General features: G+C 43.1%; 2 protein-coding genes across 4 annotated transcripts; one reads left to right on the top strand and one right to left on the bottom strand.

Moving 5' to 3' along the window:
* Positions 1–522: 522 nt before the first annotated feature.
* Positions 523–9,810, bottom strand: nln (neurolysin (metallopeptidase M3 family); the record flags this gene model as incomplete). Its single annotated transcript, XM_084572904.1, has 12 exons — positions 523–2,156; positions 2,236–2,372; positions 3,397–3,525; positions 3,605–3,791; positions 4,096–4,297; positions 4,409–4,775; positions 5,232–5,367; positions 7,503–7,663; positions 7,746–7,848; positions 8,021–8,128; positions 8,538–8,686; positions 9,522–9,810. Coding segments are annotated over 12 exons (2,121 nt in total), but the record flags the coding sequence as incomplete, so codon positions are not given.
* Positions 9,811–10,441: 631 nt separating this feature from the next.
* sgtb (small glutamine rich tetratricopeptide repeat co-chaperone beta) lies at positions 10,442–20,555 on the top strand. 3 transcript variants are annotated; one of them, XM_084572658.1, is made up of 12 exons: positions 10,442–10,495; positions 12,187–12,299; positions 12,639–12,742; positions 14,337–14,412; positions 15,657–15,756; positions 15,838–15,942; positions 16,026–16,164; positions 16,267–16,329; positions 16,748–16,785; positions 16,876–16,959; positions 19,611–19,731; positions 19,818–20,555. In XM_084572658.1, exons 2-11 carry the CDS (start codon positions 12,200–12,202, stop codon positions 19,720–19,722), a joined length of 921 nt encoding a protein of 306 aa, XP_084428784.1. In that variant the 5' UTR covers positions 10,442–10,495; positions 12,187–12,199; the 3' UTR covers positions 19,723–19,731; positions 19,818–20,555. The 3 variants fall into 3 exon arrangements, with proteins under 3 accessions (XP_084428784.1, XP_084428782.1, XP_084428783.1); XM_084572656.1 differs by having other exon boundaries at positions 16,026–16,329; XM_084572657.1 differs by lacking the exon at positions 10,442–10,495 and having other exon boundaries at positions 12,126–12,299; positions 16,026–16,329.
* The last annotated feature ends 188 nt before the right edge of the window (positions 20,556–20,743 follow it).

The raw sequence follows: 20,743 nt of genomic DNA, 5'->3' as shown, positions 1-20,743 counted from the left end.
TCTGTTCTTTAAACTCTGTAGAAGACGCCTTGACAAAGAGTTTGTGCAAATTATTAACTGAATTATAATACTTTTTAAGGAGGGATTATTTTTACATTTAAAGTAAGGTTATGTGATGCACCTTGGGTCAAAATCCGATGTATTACCTGCCTCAGTCTTGCAAAATGAGGCCTTTAAAGACATTTTGACAAACGGTTTGTGTAAATTATGAGCTGAATTATGTCTGAAATCCATTTATCTGCTTAATTTTTTGCAATTAGGGTATATTGCATTTTTCACAGAAGACATCTTGGTTTGAATTGATGTAATTCAGTTTAAAAAAATTCCTTACATACCTTTTAAAGAGGAACTATTTTAACATTTAAAGTAAGCTTATGTGACCCACCTTGTCTGAATACCTGTGCAGTTTAATCCACATATAAAGGCTTTTACTTGTTCCCATTAACAAGGGACAAAACCTGATGTATTACCTGCCTCAGTCTTGCAAAACGAGGCCTTTAAAGACATTTTGACAAAGGGTTTGTGCAAATTATGAGCTGAATTATGTCTGAAATCCATTTATCTGCTTATTTTTTTGCAATCAGGGTGTATTATATGTGTCACAGCAGACATCTTGGTTTTAATTGTTATAATTCAGTTTAAAGATTTCCTTACAAACCTTTAAGGAGGGATTATTTTTACATTTAAAGTACAGTTACGTGATCCACCTTGCATGAATGACCGTGCAGTTTAATGCACATATAAAGGCTTTTACTTGTTCCCAATAACAAGGGACAAAATCTGATGTATTACCTGCCTCAGTCTTGCAAAACGACGCCTTTAAAGTCATTTTAACAAAGGGTTTGTGCAAATTATGAACTGAATTATGTCTGAAATCCATTTATCTGCTAAATTTTTTGCATTTTGTGTATATTATATTTTCAATGCCGTCATCTTGGCTTGTCACAGCAAGAGAAGCACAGACAGCATTTAAAAACAACCGCACTGACTTTAACTACACTCGTGGCTGATAAGACCGTCCACCTGCACACCTCTCGCCCAATACCAGCTGGGATACGCTCCAGTCACCCGCAAATCCTCTACAGGATAAGCGGGAATAGATAACGGGAGGATGTTTTTAATAAAAGATCACGAGGCATATTAGAGGCTTCACTGCAGAAACCTATTGGAGGGGATTTTTCCATTGACGGCAAGGTTTTGTGAGTCACCTTGCCTGAATACTGTGCAGTTTAATGTATGGAAATCCCCCAAAAATCGGTCTGCAGCTATGACTTAATGTCTGATCACTACAGAGGAAAATCTTGACGTATTGTTGGTTTCAATCTTGCGAAACAATACTGCAGTTATTTGCTTGTTTGAAGCAGACATCTTGGCTTATCACAGAGAGAAAATTACAAAAACTGGCAGCATTTACAAACAACTGTTGAACGATATTCATGGTTAATGAACTGGCCAACTGTAAAGCATGCCCCTCCACCTCTCACCCAATACCAGCTGGGACAGACTCTATTGGATTATTGGTACTGGGAAGGGCGGATATTCAGTCCTGGAATTGTGCAGTCTAGTCCACTGTCTTTTGGAACTGAGCCATATTTGTTTAACATGATTTTCGGACTCTGCCGAGTCAAAATGTCTGCAGTAAGACAGACTATTGATCCACATGGGAAATTGCTTGGTCACAGTAGCTCAGATGAACATAAAAGGTGTATGACAGTTAATAAAAGGTCTATTCTGCATGCTGGCTTACAGGGGACACTCAAATACTGCAAAAACATTGTTAATATTACTAGCAAAACTAGTGCCTTTCCTTTCTATGACGAGTCAAAATGACTGACTGGGGTAAAAGTCCCATTGTTCACATCACCGGGAAGACCGCCTATGATCTACTGTATATTTGTGCAGAGGTAGGCGACAGTAATGACACGCTTCAAGCAAAACCAATTTCCTACTCCTGGGGGGTGTGGATCCATTCAAATATAAGAAACGCCATGCTCATATTTGAATTACGACATTTGTGTTTCTTCTTTCTTAGTCAGTCCTTTGCACCGAAAGAAGGAATCCTGACACGGCGCACGTCCAAGGAAGGTTTTCAGCATGTCCATTCCGTCCACCGAGCCGCCGGCCTCCAGTATCACCCGTCTGTACTCTTTTCCAACCTGCGTTCAAGGCACGCAGTTAAAGACGTGTTCCGCAAAAATGAACGAGCCGCATAAATTCAGAATCTGCGAGACCAACCTTTGGATTCATGATGCCTTCCTTTTTGAAGCGACTGAAATAAATGTCCATGGAGTAGACTTCGCTCCACAGGTAGCTGTAGTACTGACCGTCATATCCTCCGGCCAAGTGGCTGAAACTGGCCGTCATGTTTGTACCTGCAGAGAACAGATATTTACTGCACGTAAAAATGTGTTTCTTACAAATTCTTACAAAAGATTGACAGAAATTATACTGCATTTGCTTCATACAGAGTATTGCATTAATATCTGACCCTTTTGAGTGTTTATCTAACTTTATAGGAGATAAATGTGGGGGGGATTATAATCTTAGCTAAAATAAAGCTACCAGACCTACCTTCATGTTGCCTTGTCTATTATGATTTTTTCTCTCAGTGTATGTCAATATCAGCTCTGCCTTTCTTATCTGTAAATGTACTTTTATGTTGCTTTGACTGTCTGTGCTGCCTGTTGAAGCATGTTTTATGACACCTGTTTGCATGTGTTGCTTTGCATGCTGTTGCATCATGAGTTTTGACACCGTCCGCTCTCTCTTGTGCAAGTACACTGATCAGCCACAACATTATGACCACCTTCCTAATACCCCTTGTGCCTCCAACAACAATTGTGACTCATCGGAGAATGGACATGGGCCTTCTGAGGGTGTCCTGTGGTGTTTGGCAACAAAATGTTGTTAGTGGGGGGCCTTTGAGGGGAGGGGCCTCTGTGGATCATCCCACAGATACTTGATCAGTTTGGGATCTAGTGAATTTGGAGGCCAGGTCAACACCTTGTGCTGTTCTTCAGGTTTTTTTGAGTTGTTCCTAAAGCGTTTTTGTGGCTGCATCCTGCTGGGGATGGCTGCTACCATCAAGGAGTGTCATTGCTATGGGGTGGGGGGGTTGCCTGGTCTGGTCTAGGTGGGTGCTACATGTCTAAGTAACATCCACACCAATGAATGCCAGGTCCAAAAGTTTCCCAGCAGAACATTGAATTGTCACAAGATGTTATTTACTTCTCGTGTCAGTGGTCATAATGTTGTGGCTGATCGGGGGGTAGAGGTAGAGGTAGAGTGCTTATTTCCTGGAAAAATAAATAAATTCTCTTCACAGACAGAAATCTTAATGCATAGATTTCTTTAAATATACCAAACTGTCGCGCAGCTGTTGCTCACTTAACTGACCTGGTGTGGCAGGAACACCCAGGATGTCCTGGCAGTGCTTTGCAAACACCTCAGCTGAATCTCCTCGAGGGCTGCTGTGAAGGGATTGGTCCACTTTACTGAGAACGACCTGACGCAGGTTCATCAGACCTGGAGAGGAAGCAAACGCGTCAAACAGAGACTCGTGACTCGTGCATCAGCGTCCCCGAAGGAGATTCGAGTGTCTGACCTGTGTTGGCGACCCTGGAGGTGATCAGTTTGTCGAGCAGATTGTCTGGGATCGGGCTGCCGTCCTTGTAGTGGCGGGACATTCTTCTTAGAGGTTCCTTCTCCCAAACCCAGTTCTCCAGCATCTGAGACGGCACCTCCACGAAGTCTGTCTCCACCTGAGTCCCACTGAACTCTGAAAAGGTGGTCTGATATAAACACGGGACAAGTTCAGGCTCATTCTAATTCAAATGCACCAAGCAGAAATGCATATACACCGATCAGCCACAATATTAAAACCACTGACAGGAGAAGTAAAGAACATTGACCATCTTGTGACAATTCAGTGTTCTGCTGCCGGATGTTACTTGGACATGTAGCACCCACCAAGACCAGACCCCATAGCCAAAACACCCCATGTTTTTGAGATACAAGGGAGATCTACACAATATCAGGCAAGTGGGTCATAATGTTATGCCTGATCGGTGTATAATGCGACTCCTGACTGCGTACCTTGGAGCACAGCTCGTGCATGACGTGACCAAACTCATGAAAGTAAGTCTCCACTTCATGGTGTTGGAGGAGAGAGGGCCAGCCTTTCCTGGGCTTGGTAAAGTTAGCCACCATAGCTGCCACTGGAAGCCTGCGCTTCCCGTCAGGTTCTCTGCACCCAGGCTGGAGCCCGAAGCAAGCAGCGTGGCCATATTTTCCTTCCCTGGTTAAATGTAACAGGACGAATTCAGAAAATTAAGGCGAACGACACCGATAAGCCTCATACGTCAGGTTTTCTGCGTTGATGCACCGATGGAAGAGGCGCGTACTCTACCTCGGATGCAAGTCTAGGTAGAACTGACCGATCTCCTCCCCCGTTTCCGTGTCCTGAGCCGAGTAAAGCTTGACGTCTTCGTGCCACGCGTGAGCACGCTCCACCTCGGCAAACCTGAGACCCAGCAGCTCCTGGTAGATACTGAACAGCCCCTCCGTCACCACGTCAAGCGGGAAGTACTCGATCAGTTTGTCCTTGTTCACGGCAAACTTGCACTGCTCCACTTGGTTCATGTAGTAGGGCAAGTCCCAGGCGTTGATCTGCCCATCAAACTGGTAGCCCTTCATCAAGCACTCCCTCTTCTTCAGCGCGAGAACGTATTTCCTCTCCTTGACTCCGATGGGTTTCAGTGTTTCATAGAACTTATCTGTAAAAGGGGGAAACAGGAAATCTTCACGGTCAAAGGACAAAGTTTAGATTAAATTCAGCTTTACTGTCATTGAATATAGTCCGGGTAGATACAATTAAATGCAGTTTGGCGTCTAACCAGAAGTGCATAATTAACTCAATAACAGGGAATTTCGTTCAGCTTTCACTTTTGCTAGATGTGTCATTTACTCACTTAGCCCTTTTCCTCTTTGTAATTTATGACCATGTGCAGAACCGTGCCCCAACAGCCATAAATTACTGCATGCTAAACTTCACATAAGGGACATGTCCTGCAACATACATGACACTACACGTGCAAGAGGTGTCGCGTTTCTCAACTTCCCCATTTATCTGTCCCGTGAAGTTTCATTTCCCACTGCAAAGCTGTTATCGGCCCCTCATCTAAAATCAAAGGGAATGACAGCATGCGCTCGCGGTGTCAAAGGGTTCATACCTAGGAAGTCAGACACATTGCTTGCATTTTTGGCCATGTTAATCCCCAGCACATAATTCGCATGGCTGCTGTAACCAAGTAAGGCTGCAACCTTTGCCCTCAGCTGTATCAGCTGCTCAAGGATTGCCGTGTTTACCTGGAAAAACAAGAAGACATTGTAATTATTATTATGCAATCGGTATATTTTATTAAATGTTTAATTGCGTTCATTAAAGGGCCAGTGTGTGGGGTTTAGTGCCATCTAGTGGTGAAGTTGCAGATTGCAAGCAACTGAACAGTATAAAAGGCCATCTTTAGAGCCAGTGTTTGGTTTACTGTAGAAAACTGGCAGCGGATTCTATACAGATGTGAACTGCCATAACATGTGATTCCTGAAGAGGAAGGTTTTGAAACTCAGTGTGGTGGCTTTGGCCGTCGTTCGTGACTCCACTGAACTCCTAACTAATTAAAAAATGGACTAAGACATGGAGCGTGAGCAGAGCTACGTTGGCAGATGGTGCTGGCATCCTGAGACAGTGCCCTCCGTTTACTTAAAGCAGTCATGCCTTAAATTATGGATAACTTTGAGCAAGATTCTGCTTTAGATTTGGGCATTTAAACAGCCTCTAGTGGCCATTTAAGGAACTGCAGATTTGGGTGCATGCATGTTCATTTTCCCGGCTCAGAAAGAAGGGATAACTACATACTCCATATTACTTTTCTGCTAAATCCTACATACTGGCGTTTTAAAGTAATAACTTAAAACACCTTTGATTATGAACTGAACTGGTAAGAGCAGCCACACCGTCACAGCTGACAATGGGTCATTTTCCGCAATAGCAATATAATTCCTTGCTGCAAATGGCATGAACAGTTTTCCGTATACTGTATTGGCATGGCACAGCAGCTGGTTACTCTCAATCAGATGTATGAGGCATGTCGCCCCTTTTTTAAAAAACAACTCACGGTGGCTGCTACATCATGTTCTGTTACTTCCTACATTATTTAATACTTTGCACTAACTTCAGTAGCAAATACATTTCCCCCCTCAAAAGCATCACAATAAAAGCCACCATACGTTTTGCCAGTCATTAAACACTGTATGTTCTCTATGCTTCTTTAGCTGTGTACATACTCTAGGATATAGCGCCACCTAAGCTCTAGTACCGGCACCTCTGTACATACCTGCACTTTCTGTAAACAAAACCTTCTTTGCACTTCTGATAAGACCCAAATTGTATTTCGCTGGCTGCGTACCTGCACTCAGCACTCGATAATGTTGAACTGAATCTAATCTTAATGTGCTAGCAGCTGAAGAAAATGTTTGGCTTGCATAACAGCAACTTAACAAAGCTCTGGAAAAAAAAGCTGTAAGAAATGAACTTATGTCAGCGGCTATTTGATTAAAATAGCATCAAAAACAGGGTTGATTTAAAAAGTAATGCTCATAAAAAAAATACACCGATCAGGCATAACATTATGACCAATATTGTATAGGTCTCCCTTGCGCCTCCAAAACAGTTGTGACTCATCAGAGAATGGACATGGGCCTTCTGAGGGTGTCCTGTGGTGTCTGGAAACATGATAGTGTTAGTGGGGGGGGGCCTTTGAGGGGAGGGGCCTCGGTGGATCATCCCACAGATACTTGATCAGTTTGGGATCTAGTGAATCTGGAGGCCAGGTCAACACCTTGTGCTGTTCTTCATGTTTTATCTAAACAATTTTTTGTGTGTATGCCTGTGTCAGACTGTGTCCTGCTGGGGATCACTTTTCATCCCACCCCCTCGACCAGTTTCATCCCATCCCCTCCGATACTTTTCATCCCATCCCCTCCTATCCTTTTCATCCCACCCCCTCGACCAGTTTCATCCCATCCCCTCCGATACTTTTCATCCCATCCCCTCCTATCCTTTTCATCCCATCCCCTCGTCCAGTTTCCTAAAGTGTTTTTGTGGCTGCATCCTGCTGGGGATGGCTGCTGCCATCAAGGAGTGTCATTGCTATGGGGTGGGGGGTGCCTGGTCTGGTCTAGGTGGGTGCTACATGTCTAAGTAACATCCACACCAATGAATGCCAGGTCCAAAAGTTTCCCAGCAGAACACTGAATAGTCACAGGATGGTGAATGTTATTCACTTCTCCTGGAGGTGGTTTTAATGTTATGCCTGATCGGTATATGTAACAGCATTATATATCCTCTGCAAGTCTATACGCACCAGCTGTCGCGTAACATCCTCGTGACTTGTGGTCGGTAAAGTGTCGCATACGCAGACTCATTATCAGCCTCCAGTTACCTCTTTACACCTGCTGTGAAAAGCCGTTTCCATCTTCCTCCGCGTTTCAGGATTGTGACACCTCTTCATCAGGGGGTAGTAATGGGGGTATTCCAGAGTCACTATATACCGTCCCTCTGGCGTCTTATCCAGGCCGTTCAGATAGCTGTCAGCCAGCCCACCTTAACAAGAGGAGGACAACAACGTGAGGTAAAAGCATTAAAAGCTGCCGTCGGGTTGAGAGTTTCACGCAAATATGCTTACCCAGCTCGTGCTCAGAAAAAACGAGGAACGTATTGTCCTCATTCAGGTTCTGGTTAAACTCTATGGAAAGTTCACTGATGAGCTTGGAGGTTTTCTTTATTTCCTTGGGAGAGAAAAGGACACAGCAAGAGAGGCATGTCAGAAAATCCTGTTTTATAAGATTAGTTAAGACTGGAACAAATATTACATTTTGATTCCATTAATTTAGTCGAGTCCCGATGTCTATAACGGTATGTTCGTAAATAACTGTAGTTTCGGCCCACATGTTGCATTACCTCTTGTATATCTTTGGACAGGTGCAATCCTTTCCTCTGGCCCAGTGTGACCAGCCTGTCTAAGAATCTCTTTTCCTCAGCTGTAATCTTGGCATCTTGGAGCTTCTTCTGTCAAAAAAAAAATCACATAACACATATAAACGTTTTTATAGAAGCAGAAATCAGGACAACTTTCTAAATATAATCACCTATTTACGCTCCAGCCAGTGCCAGCCAGTCAGAAGTGCATGACATGAAATACGGCCCTGGCAGCCACTGATTAAATGAGATTAAATTTCTTTCCAAGGCTAAATAAGAACCAGTTGTGCGGTCAGATGAGGGCAGTGTATAATTGATCTTAATATAAACACAGCTACTGTGAGAAATGCATCCAATCCTTACACATTAGACTCTTACGATTAACACATCATTCTCTAAGAGGCCTGGCCGAGGAACGGGACGGCCTTTTACACCAATTCGATTTTCCTGGACGTTCGGATTCAAGCGTTTATTCAAGTAAATGTTGCAGGAGGTGTACCTGCAGGGCGGTGATTCGTCTGAACACATCTTGCCGCATACTGATCTCCACGTCAAACTCGGACAGCTTCTTGTCCGCCTCCGTGCTCGCTGACCGAAGCTCCTTAGACGGACAAACGTACTGGGGGAAGTCGAGGACGTGGCGCGACGCTAAGAAAACAGAACAAGACCCAAACAATCAATGAATCAGAGTTCCTCACTTCCCGACACCTATTAATAAACACATAAACATTTAAAAATACCTTACATACATGTGGTTTTATTTATACAAGGCCTCAGTGATTTCCATAAATAGGTGGCTACTGTAGGTTTGAGAAAATACCACTCGAATGCAAGTAACAGGTGTATTTGTCAGCGACTATTTTAAGCTGAGGACGGATACAGGTTCAGTGCTGGGGTTAAGATTTAAGGGAGCCAAACCCTATGTTGGAGTGCAGATAATAACCAGGAAGCATCAGCAACTAGTCGATTAATCAATTTAAAGATTATTGAAGATAAATCTGCAACTATTTTGATAAGATAATCGTTTTATTCGTCCCAAAGTGGGGAAACGTACAGTGTCGCAGCAGCATGCAGCTTAAAGGACGGTGCATACTAAGAAATAGAAAAATAACATTAAATAAATATACGTATTTGCTCCAGTGGAAGCGGGCTTGGTTGAAGAAGCAATTTTTTTTTCAAGGAAGAATGATTAACTGCTCTAATTTAATGTGTTTTTGTATTTTGTGGAAACATGAAAACTTAATCTGTGCATTTTTTGGACAAAACTGGCAATTCTGGGAGTTTATGATGGACATTTTCTTTGACCGTTTTGTGGAAAAACAATTACAATAACTTACTGATGAATGGATAATCAGTATTATTTAACTGAAACACATTCTAATTGAAGAATAGTTTCTGGATTGCAGCTGTTGATGTGTTTTTATCAGTATTTGGAGCCGTGTGACAGAACGGACATGTCAGGCAGCACTTGCATGTGACTTACAAGCATAATCCATCTTGGCATTAGCCAAGGCTTGCAGGGTGTTCTCGACAGAGACATTTTCTACGTCCAGAGCCCCAATGTCGTCGTAGATCTTCTTCACCCTGGCGATCAAGCTGTCCGTCGTAGACCTGATCTCGTCCGGTGACAGGTCCCACCTCAGCGCGTTCTTCTTATTTCCAGCCTGGGAGCAGTCTCTGGCCGCTGTCACTGACCCTGACCCATTAGGGATGGTCATTCTCAGGAGAGGTTTAGAGACCCTGCAGTAGTGAAAGCAAATTCCAATCTTGTATTAGAGAAAAATAAATGAATGAATTAAAAAAGACAGGCGTGAGTTATCTTGAACAGGTGGCACTAATGTAAGCAGTGAATTCTTGAAACGTGCTCTGGATTTTTTCCATGCTAAGCGGTGACCTTTCCTCGCGTCCACTCCATCAGGGTCGAGTTTCATTGCATGACAGCGGAAGGCTTTAAAAACAAGTTCATAAAATAAAATAAAAATGCTTGCAGGATCCAAAACAAGCAGCTCAGTTATTTAATCATGTTTTTTTTTTAGATGCCCAATAAACTTTTGAATGCAATCAGCAATGACAAACGATTAAAGAGTAGTATTGCAGTCTCTGTCCCATTAATCTGTCGCACACATGTATGTTAAAATAAACACTTTTATACTTGAAAATACCTGATAAGGGTTCGGCAGACTGCAACTCTTAGAGCACACATGCCGGCGGTTTCATGCGTTTTTAAATTTCCCGAGAAAAATAAAAAATAAATAAATCACTTTGTCGCCGTTTCTTACTGTAACAGTCCCTGCAGCAGCAGCAGCAGCACAGACACAAGCACCACTAATAATTTTTTATGCAATGTGCCTCTTACTTCCGCTATCTACGCGCATGCGCACGAGGGGATGCCGTCAGTCCGAGAGAGTCCTCATGACGCGGCGGCAGCAAGCAGCAGACAGCTGGATAAGAGCTCAGGTAGGTAGGTGGGCAGTTAGGGGAGGGGAAGGCGGTTGGAGACGCCGAATAGCATCCTCAGACGCTTACGCTATTAATACATTACCTTCCTAATCATTGCATTGGTCTGACATTTTCGTCTCCTCTCATTTTTTTTTTTCTGTTTGTCCCCCGCCTTGCTAGCCTCGTATTTTGATTGTTTTAGCATCACATTAGCTACACAGTGCGCGAGCCCTGCTATCAAGGAAATTAAAATTAGCTTCCGGCGTCATTTTTTATTATTATTTTTTTATTTTTATTATTTTAAATAAGCTTTAATGAGGTGTATTTTCTTTTTCTTTAAAGAAAATGTAAAAAAAAATACATATTGTGGTATTACATCACAGCTTCTGCATCACTGCATGTACGTGTTGTGTCAACACACACACACACACACACACGGAGGGAGGATGTAGCCCCCTTGCTAGCCAGACCTCCGTGAGAGCAATAACAACGCATGGCTTCAGCACGTGATGGAAAATATGAGGCAGTGTTTGTGTCTGCAGATCATCTAGTCTTACTCAAAATAGAAAATAATAATTATAATTTTTTTGCTCTCATCCTCACATGAGTTGTCTTGGAAACAACAAGTGCATGCACCATCACCATCACCATCCATCCTCCTGTTTGTAAAGGAGAGGTAGTAGATGGTGGGATTAGACTGTTAAAGGGGGGCAATTGTGCTGCTATGTGGGGCTCGAAATGAACCTAATCCGCTGGGTTTGCTCGAATGCACTTAATTATGTGATGAAAAATCTGCTGGTTTAAAGGGAATCTGGAGTTTTTACTAATCCAGTTTAGAGTAGTAACGAGATAATAGCCCAGTAAGAGTGTCCGCATGTGTGATTGAGATGGGAGCGCGTTTAGCAAAGCCTTAAAATCTATTTGAGACGTTTATTATTATAATAGCTAATGCACAACCTCTGATTTATGATAATTAAATGCAAAAATGTAAAAGCTTTGTTTTTCTAGAGTAACATATAAAAGATGGTTGATTTCTTTTATGTCACAAATGTGTAATAGCGAGGAGAAATGGCGAGTAACGTGGAAACAGGCGCCTTACATGGCTGTTTACATTTATTTCATATAAAAAGACAAAGTAGTGGAGCTGCAGTGAAAGAAAGACTCTTCCATTCGTGTCATCCTCAAACGGGACGATTAGTATTCGTCGCATGGGACGGCAAACACAATATAAGTGTCTTTTGGACGGTTGATTGTCTTTAATAAACTGCCCTCTTGCTAATGCATCAGTAAAGCAGTAGTAGTACTGTATTAGTAAAAGTGTAGTAAGTAAAGAAGTATTGAAAGTCACATCCTTTCATGGAGGTATTAAAACAAATTTGTGTTGCTCAATATCAGGAAATTATCGTGACTTTATGTGGCGATTAATTCACTGTTGCATGAATTGACAGCGTGTGCCTGCAACGTATAAACTAGTTAGTTGGAAATGTGATCCAGCTGCATCTTGTTGTAAGAGATCTTGTTGTAAGTTTATTATCAGATTAAGTACCTTTGATTGTTGGATTATTAGATTGTTGGGTAGCATTATTTCCTCCTGAGTCACGTATTAGTTGTGCACTACCTGTTTTATTTTACACATTTATTATTTCTGAAGCGTCCACCCCTGTGAATTAATAGCGTGCTCTTCTCAAACAACTTCCTGTGCCCGGCAGTTTCTAGGTAAAAATGGCCGTGGAGAAGCGCCTGGCATTCTCTATTGTGCAGTTCCTCCGAGATCAAACACATTGCGGTGCTTTGAATTCTGATGAGCAGGAGAGCCTTGAAGGTAGGTCGACTCTCGGTGCACTGTGGAAAGCGACTTTAGAAATGTAGGGCAGATTTGCTTTGCCCATTTCAGAATTTGTATATCATTTATTCATATTGTTAGTCTATTATCTTGCCGTTCAGTGAATAAACTTCAGGTTTTATTATAAAACAAAGTAATCAGAGTAGGATATTAAGCAGCACGTGTGGCGTTTCTATCCTATATGAAAACCAGACAGTTTAGATTTCTTGCTCTGAATGTGCAGCCTGGTTCTGACTCACCGTGATTAAACTGTTCGCCGCGGTTCTTTCGCTGTTATGTTAAATTACTCTGTCACATTGTCCGCATTCTCCGCTGCAGTTGCGATACAGTGCTTGGAGACCACCTTTAAGATCAGCTCCAGTGACTGTCATCTCGCAGTGCCACAGCCGCTTACAGAGATATTCCTCAATGCCCTGCTCAAGGTGGGTACTGCATCGGAAACATTCACCCCCTCAGATGCTTTTATAAGTAGTGTCATCATAATCATCATCATCAATCATGCTCAATATAATTCCTGTTTTTGTCTAGAATTTACTAAAAAATAAGTAACAGCAATATGTTTAATTAAAATATATATAATGTAAAATAAGTGACTGCCTAAGTATTCCTTATCCCTTTAATTAATCAGACTGACCTAATTCAGCAAAGGTCCAGCCAAGTCGTGCTAGTACTTTCTCGCAATTAATTAATGAAATGGAGATGACTCAAGTGCAGCGAATGTGTCTGAAGCAGCTGTGTCTGGAGCATAGACTGTATATAAATATGGACAATACGTCATCACTTCCTTGAATTAACCAAACTGACGGTATTTTCCTGAGGATACGGGCGGCGCCATCTTGCGACTTTGGAGCCAGAGCCGCAATATCGATGACCCGACCACACTTCCTCCAGACTGAACTCGCGTTTTTCATTTGATTAACGCTGCACTCTGCTCTGCCTCCACCAGTTTACAAGGAAACGTTGGATTATACACTGTACTTGTTTTTAAAAAATAGTTTTTTCTAACTTTCACAGTCCCCGGGGACCATTTTACAGAACGATTGGCATGGCAACTGGTGGTCGCCATTACGTCACATCCTGTTTCTATAGCATCAAATAACTAACTAAAAGAAACTTGTCCAAAAAAAATGACACTTGAACATTCATCAACGTTATATTAACTACCTAAAATGACAGAAACCATCCTTGACGTGTATTTTAGTGTTTTAGTTCGGCCCAAGTCCCATCCACTAACATGGAGGGGGCGGAGCTTATGACCTATACTGCATCCAGCCACCAGGGGGAGCTCTATTTGCTTTGGCTTCACTTTTGAGGAGCAGTTCCGCCGTCCATCTTTATACAGTCTATGGTCTGGAAGGTCCAGTCACTTAGTTTAATCCCTGTTTCTGGCTACAAACTCACTGAACATACCTTAGAGTTCAGTTAAATCCATCATTAAGACATGGAAGGAACTCAGCATTTATGTAAATCTGCCAAGAGCAGACTGTAATCCCAGACTGAGTAACCATGCAAAGAGGAGACTAGCGAGGAAGGCCACCAAGATTCTTCACCAGTCAAAGCTTTATGGGAGAGGAGTGGAGCTCAAATCTTAGTCTCGGTCTAACGAGACCAAAATGGAGCTTTTTGGGCATCAGACTTTACGCTACGTTTGGCGGACACCACACCACAAACACACCGTCCCCACTGTGAAGCATGGCGGTGGCAGCATCATGCTGTCAGGCATTTTTCCAGGCAGCAGGCCCTCGACAAGAGTATATAATGTGAAATGATATATCGCTGAGACAACACTGGAGCCTGTGACATGGACAAAGTAAAAATAAATGCATGTTCCTTTATCAACGCAATAATAAACAAGAATACAACAACAATATTCTAATGGCTACATATCAATAAGTTGTGCCAGTGCATGTTTGCTCTCTAACACTGGTTCATTACCACAGCTATTAAGAACGGTTTAATGACTGATGCTATTAATTAAATCCTTTTCAACGGCTCTTCTGTTTTGCAACTTTGCAGAACGACAACCTAACCATACCAGAGACCTCGCCATCCCCTGAAGACATTGAACGAGCAGAGCAACTTAAGAATGAAGGTAGTTGAATCATCCTTCACTAATAAGCACTTTTTATTGTTATTCATAATCTGTATTCTATCTTGTTTTGTTTTGCCACCATGTTCCATATTAACCTTGAAGTGTTTGAGGAGTGAATTGTGTTAAACTAAATCCATGGGAGGTAGCTGATGTTGCTCGTGTGAATCGAGAGTCATTTGGCTCCTGGGAAGTGTTTGCACCTGTGACCTAAAACAGAAACTCCGTTTGATTAAGGTTAATTTATTTTTAGTAAAGGACCAGCTCAGAATATGAAGAGAAAGCTTCAAGCCACGTAATTTCAGAGCTCTGCGCTTCCTTCTGTTTGAGGACTGACTCATTCATATGGTACAGTTATAGCTGTGATTTTTAGTCCACGAAAGTGAATGGCTTTAGAGTCGCTTGGAGTTGCAGTGATTAATGGCTGCAGTAGATGTTTTTATAACAAGGAAAGGAAGGAAAACTCCACCAGATTTAATCAGTAAGAGCTGCACAACCAAAATAAATAGTGTTAGACTCACAAAAGAGACACTGGAAAGTTTTGAAATAAAATATCATCTTATCTTTTATTACTTTTGCCTGAGAGGGTTTTTACAACAACCGGAAAGTAATTGTCACCATAGATCCTGATATTTAACAGGGTATTGGATATATTCAAATATGTACACCGATCAGGCATAACATTATGACCACCTTCCTTCCTTATATTGTGTAGGTCTCCCTTGTGCCTCCAAAACAGTTGTGAGTCATCAGAGAATGGACATGGGCCTTCTGATGGTGTCCTGTGGTGTCTGGAAACAGAATGTTGTTAGTGGGGAGGGGGCTTTGAAGGGAGGGGCCTCTGTGAATCATCCCACAGATACTTGATCAGTTTGGGATCTCGTGAATTTGGAGGCCAGGTCAACACCTTGTGCTGTTCTTGTTGAGTTGTTCCTAAAGCGTTTTCGTTGTTGCATCCTGCTGGGGATGGCTGCTGCCATCAAGGAGTGTCATTGCTATGGGGTGGGGGGTGCCTAGTCTGGTCTACATGGGTGCTACATGTCTAAGTAACATCCACACCAATGAATGCCAATGAAAGGTCCAAAGGTTTCCCAGCAGAACATTGAATTGTCACAAGATGGTTTCGATGTTATTTATTTCTCCTGTCAGTGGTTTTAATGTTATGGCTGATCGGTGCATATATATTAATAATGTCCATAGTCCGTCTTTCTGTTTAAACTCTGTCTAATAATAATCTAATATCTCAGGGAACAATCACATGAAGGAGGAGAACTACAGATGTGCAGTGGAGTGCTACACTAAGGCCATTGATCTGGACCTAAGAAACGCCGTGTACTACTGCAACAGGTACTCACAACACCAAGCCTCTGTGCTTCTGTCGTGGCGATAAAAAAAAGAAGCCCGTTGAATGGATTTAACACTTTGCAGGGCTGCAGCCCACAGCAAACTGGGGAACTACACCGAGGCAACTGGGGACTGCGAGCGAGCCATCGGGATCGACCCGACCTACAGCAAGGCGTACGGGAGGATGGGGTGAGTTTAGAGGGCTTTTATAATGTTTTTTAGAGATCTGTCACGGGTGATCTAGTTTCTCCCTTTTTCTTTTGTGGCTGCAGTTTGGCTTTGACGGCTATGAACAAGTACCCGGAGGCGATTTCCTACTTCAAGAAAGCTCTGGTATTAGACCCCGAAAACGACACCTACAAATCCAACCTGAAGATCGCAGAGCAGAAGCAGAAAGAGGCGACCAGCCCGGTAAGAGAAAACAATCAGTATTGTCCTTTAAATCCTTATTGTTTAAGGAATAAAATGAATATTAAGCTAAAATCTTTTTTTGTCGTTGAATGTGTGCCACAGATAGCCGCTGGATTGGGATTTGACATGGCTAGTTTAATCAACAACCCAGCCTTCATCAGCATGGTGAGAGTCCTAACATCTACGGTTTAAAAAGAAAAGCAAAGATAGAGAGACAGAGATTAGTCTCGTGCTTGTTTTGTCTCGGATAATTAATCCCACGAGTGACAGTCGGCCTGTCAACCAAGCAGTTATTGTCTAGAGCGAAGGACCTCATCTGGGCCGGGAGAATTCTGACTTGTTAAACGATGACACGCGGGAACGTCCGCCGGGCCGAGAATGCTTCTCCAAGCACGGCAAGGATTTACTGCAACAACAATTACGAGACACATCTAAATCCGATAGCTGTGCGTTTGTGTGTGCATTCGGGGTCCGTGCCGCTAGATGATAATAAAAGTGTTTTTTTTCGTCACTTATCTGCCGGCGCGATCAGAAACACACTTTCACTATAGACAATAGATTTCAGCTGGATTTCTCTTTGCAGGCTGCGAGCGTAATGCAGAACCAGCAAGTACAACAGCTGTGAGTATGATCGGCATTTGATTACGCGGGGTTCGGATTTCAAGTGTAGTTTTTAGACGACTGTAACCCGCCGTCTCTGTGTGTGCTCAGCATGTCAGGAATGATGTCCAACGCGGTTGGAGGTTCTGCGGCAGGTGTTGGAGGACTGTCAGACATTTCCAGCCTGATTGAAGCGTAAGTTACATTTAATTAAACGTTAAAAGCTCTGTTGGGTCACGCCGCAAATGTGTACGAAATCCCTGTGTGTCTCATTTTACATGCAGTCACTTGCTGGACTGTTTCTTGCCTATTCAGAGTAGTTTTAAAGGCAGCAGGGAGGATTTAGGTGGATTTTGTTGCTTTAAATCAGAGCCAGACTGGCCTCAGTCTTCGTGCCAGCTGCTGATGGTATCGATCTACTCCTCTGGCTCTGGCCAAGAAAAGCAAACAAAGCAACATCTTTCTCCGATAATAACTCTTGCTTTAACCCGTGATTTATATTTCAAGATTTCTGAAAAAAGTATTGTAATCGTAAAAATTGCATCCGAGTTTTTTGGCGTTTTAGTGCGTCTTTGCAGATGCTACATAACTCTTTCTTTCTCGGGAAATAGAAACCAAATGCAAGACACTAGAGGCAGGTTTAGACAACAAAAAGGCATGCTTTAAATTGTGGTACAGGTTTGTGAGTACATGCTTCGATCAGGCGTAACATTATGACCACCTTCCTAACATTGTGTAGGTCTCCCTTGTGCCTCCAAAACAGTTGTGTCTCATCAGAGAACGGACCTTCTGAGGGTGTCCTGTGGTGTCTGGCAACAGGATGTTGTTAGTGGGGGGCCTTTGAGGGGAGGGGCCTCTGTGGATCATCCCACAGATACTTGATCAGTTTGGGATCTAGTGAATTTGGAGGCCAGGTCAACACCTTGTGTTGTTCTTCATGTTTTTTTTTGAGTTGTTCCTAAAGCGTTTTTGTGTGTGTGTCTGTGTCAGGCTGCATCCTGCTGGGGATGGCTGCTGCCATGAAGGAGTGTCATAGCTATGGAGTGGGGGTGCCTGGTCTGGTCTAGGTGGGTGCTACATGTCTAAGTAACATCAACACCAATGAATGCCAGGTCCAAAAGTTTCCCAGCAGAACACTGAATTGTCACAAGATGGTCAATGTTATTTAACTCTCCTGTCAGCGGTCATAATGTTATGCCTGATCAGTGTATAACTGCACCACATTAACTTTAATGACTATAATGTTCTGTTCTGTTATGGAGGTGAAGTAGCAGCAGGAAACAAAATGACTTTAGTAAAGAACTTACTGCTGCAGGGAAGGCAAGGTAATCCAAAAACCAACAGTGAAAAATCAGGAATCACAGGGGGTAGAACGGAAACACTAGGAGACACGAGGCTGCAACGTCAAGCGGGTAACAGAACAGCGAAAACTCAGCAGAGGCAAACTCACAGGGGTGACAGCACAGGCGACTCGACGAGGCAGGACTATATAAGCAGACATGGGCTGGACGAGACACAGGTGAAACTGATGAGGGAGGAACAGACAAGGAGAAACTAGTCGTAATCAGAGGAAGTAAAGCAAGACAAGAAACGCTAAAAAACAGTGAGACAGAGAGAGCACAAAGAGGAAAGTGCAGGAAGCAAGATACCAATGATCCTCTCAAAGTAAAATGAAACTACACAAGGAAAAACCAAGCTGGATTAAAAACACAAAAAACATTCATAAACTGAACTCACTACCACAACAATGAATTCAGGAACGGTCATTCCTTGCACTTATCAGTCGACCAACTGAGGTACATTGTCCACTTTAACAGACCCACAAACACACAAAGTGCCCTGGATTTATTAGTAGCCTATACACTGATCAGCCACAACATTAAAACCACTGAGAGGTGAAGTAAATAACATTGACCATCTTGTGACGATTCATTGTTCTGCTGGGAAACTTTTGGACCTGGCATTCATTCATGTGGATGTTACTTAGACATGTAGCATCCACCTATACCAGATGGTTGGAGGGGATGGGATGAAACTGGTTGAGGGGATGGGATGAAAAGGGTAGGAGGGGATGGGATGAAAAGGATCGGAGGGGATGGGATGAAAAGGATCGGAGGGGATGGGATGAAACTGGTCGAAGGGATGGGATGAAAAGGATCGGAGGGGATGGGATGAAACTGGTCGAGGGGATGGGATGAAAACGGTAGGAGGGAATGGGATGAAAAGGGTTGGAGGGGATGGGAGGAAAAGGATCGGAGGGGATGGAATGAAACTGGTCGAGGGGATGGGATGAAAACGGTAGGAGGGAATGGGATGAAAAGGGTTGGAGGGGATGGGATGAAAAGGGATGGAGGGGATGGGAGGAAAAGGATCGGAGGCGATGGGATGAAACTGGTCGAGGGGATGGGATGAAAACGGTAGGAGGGAATGGGATGAAAAGGGTCGGAGGGGATGGGATGAAACTGGTCGAGGGGATGGGATGAAAAGTGATCCCCAGCAGGACACAGTCTGACACAGGCATACACACAAAAATGGTTTAGATAAAACATGAAGAACAGCACAAGGTGTTGACCTGGCCTCCAAATTCACTAGATCCCAAACTGATCAAGTATCTGTGGGATGATCCACAGAGGCCCCTCCCCTCAAAGGCCCCACCACTACCAACATTCTGTTGCTGGACACCACAGGACACCCTCAGAAGGCCCATGTCCATTCTCTAATGAGTCACCACATGGGAAACCTACACAATATTAGGAAGGTGGTCATAATGTTGTACTGTAAATGTCTACAGTGTGAGGACATCAGATAAAACAAGTGTTAAACAAGTGTCTCCGTCTCCGTCTCAGGGGACAACAGTTCGCTCAGCAGATCCAGCAGCAGAACCCGGAGCTGATCGAGCAGCTGAGGAACCACATCCGAAGCCGTTCGTTCAGCGGCAGCGCCGAGGAGCACTCATGATCTCGTCAGGTGTCTGTCTTTATATTCAAAACCAAACCTGAGCCCTACCACCCCAAATTAAATATATTATTAACACGCACTATTTTTTATTTCAGCTTCATGTTATTGTTTTCTAAGGAAGGGCAACCATATGGCGCGATTACAATCTCTACTACACCCATTTCTTAAAGTCCCCGGCGCTGCTGGAATGAAGGATGGGGTTGAAGGCACTTTACTGGGACTCAAAGGCTCTGGGAGCGGAGAGACGAGGACACCGGACCATCTACGGGGCTAAACATTCGGTTAACACCTGATTATAAAAAAAAAAAGAAAAAAAGATCTCATTGAGCCGACTTCCTTCAGAGCTTCGACATCGTGCAGAGATGCTGTTTTCTATGTCCACTGCCCTCTTCATGTCCTCAGTTAAAGGCCCGTGTGATAAATAGAGGTTAGGGAGGGACGTACTTTTACAGCATTGCAGGGAACATCTCCGCTTTTTTTCTCTCACGCAGATACACACCAGGTCTACCTTGTTTTATAGCGCGTCCCGTTTTATTTTTCTAGACAGAAAGAAGACAAACCACCGGACTCACCTCGCGGCTTCCCGACGAGCTCTACTTATTAACTTTTTAGGACACGCGCTGTAAATCGTGTAGCGGTGTTTGCAGCCTGCATTTTGTTGTTAACGGCACTTTAGGAGAAAATAAATATCCCTCCCCTTTAAGCCCATTTAAATTGCTCATTAACTAATAACGACATATTCATATTGTTCATTTTGCATGCTCTTAAATCTGGTATTTGAGATCAGATGCTTTATGGAAACAGATAGTTGTTATTATGCTAGGGCAGGCAGCACATTGTTTTTGTCTGAATAAATGTCTTGAAATTAAAACACTTACTGAAATATTTGTGTGGTACTTTTAATGTCTAAATAGACAGCGTGTCAGCCCAACGTTTTAACAGAGGCTCTCTATGAATCCAGTGTTATTCAACTCAAGGACCATCGCATTTAAACTACCAGCTTAAACTATCCATCAGCTAC

This window comes from Chelon labrosus (assembly GCF_963514085.1).
Source record: "Chelon labrosus genome assembly, chromosome: 22".
NCBI classification, from domain to species: Eukaryota; Metazoa; Chordata; class Actinopteri; order Mugiliformes; family Mugilidae; genus Chelon; species Chelon labrosus.
This window is presented reverse-complemented; position numbering and strand designations above follow the sequence as displayed.

What these genes read in the sequence shown, in the direction of transcription:
- sgtb (XM_084572656.1), top strand. Translation starts at nt 12,200, where the DNA reads ATGGCCGTGGAGAAGCGCCTGGCATTCTCTATTGTGCAGTTCCTCCGA. An exon ending in TGAGCAGGAGAGCCTTGAAG is followed by an intron (nt 12,300 to 12,638) that starts GTAGGTCGACTC and finishes TCTCCGCTGCAG; the next exon opens with TTGCGATACAGTGCTTGGAG. An exon ending in AAGGCGTACGGGAGGATGGG is followed by an intron (nt 15,943 to 16,025) that starts GTGAGTTTAGAG and finishes TTGTGGCTGCAG; the next exon opens with TTTGGCTTTGACGGCTATGA.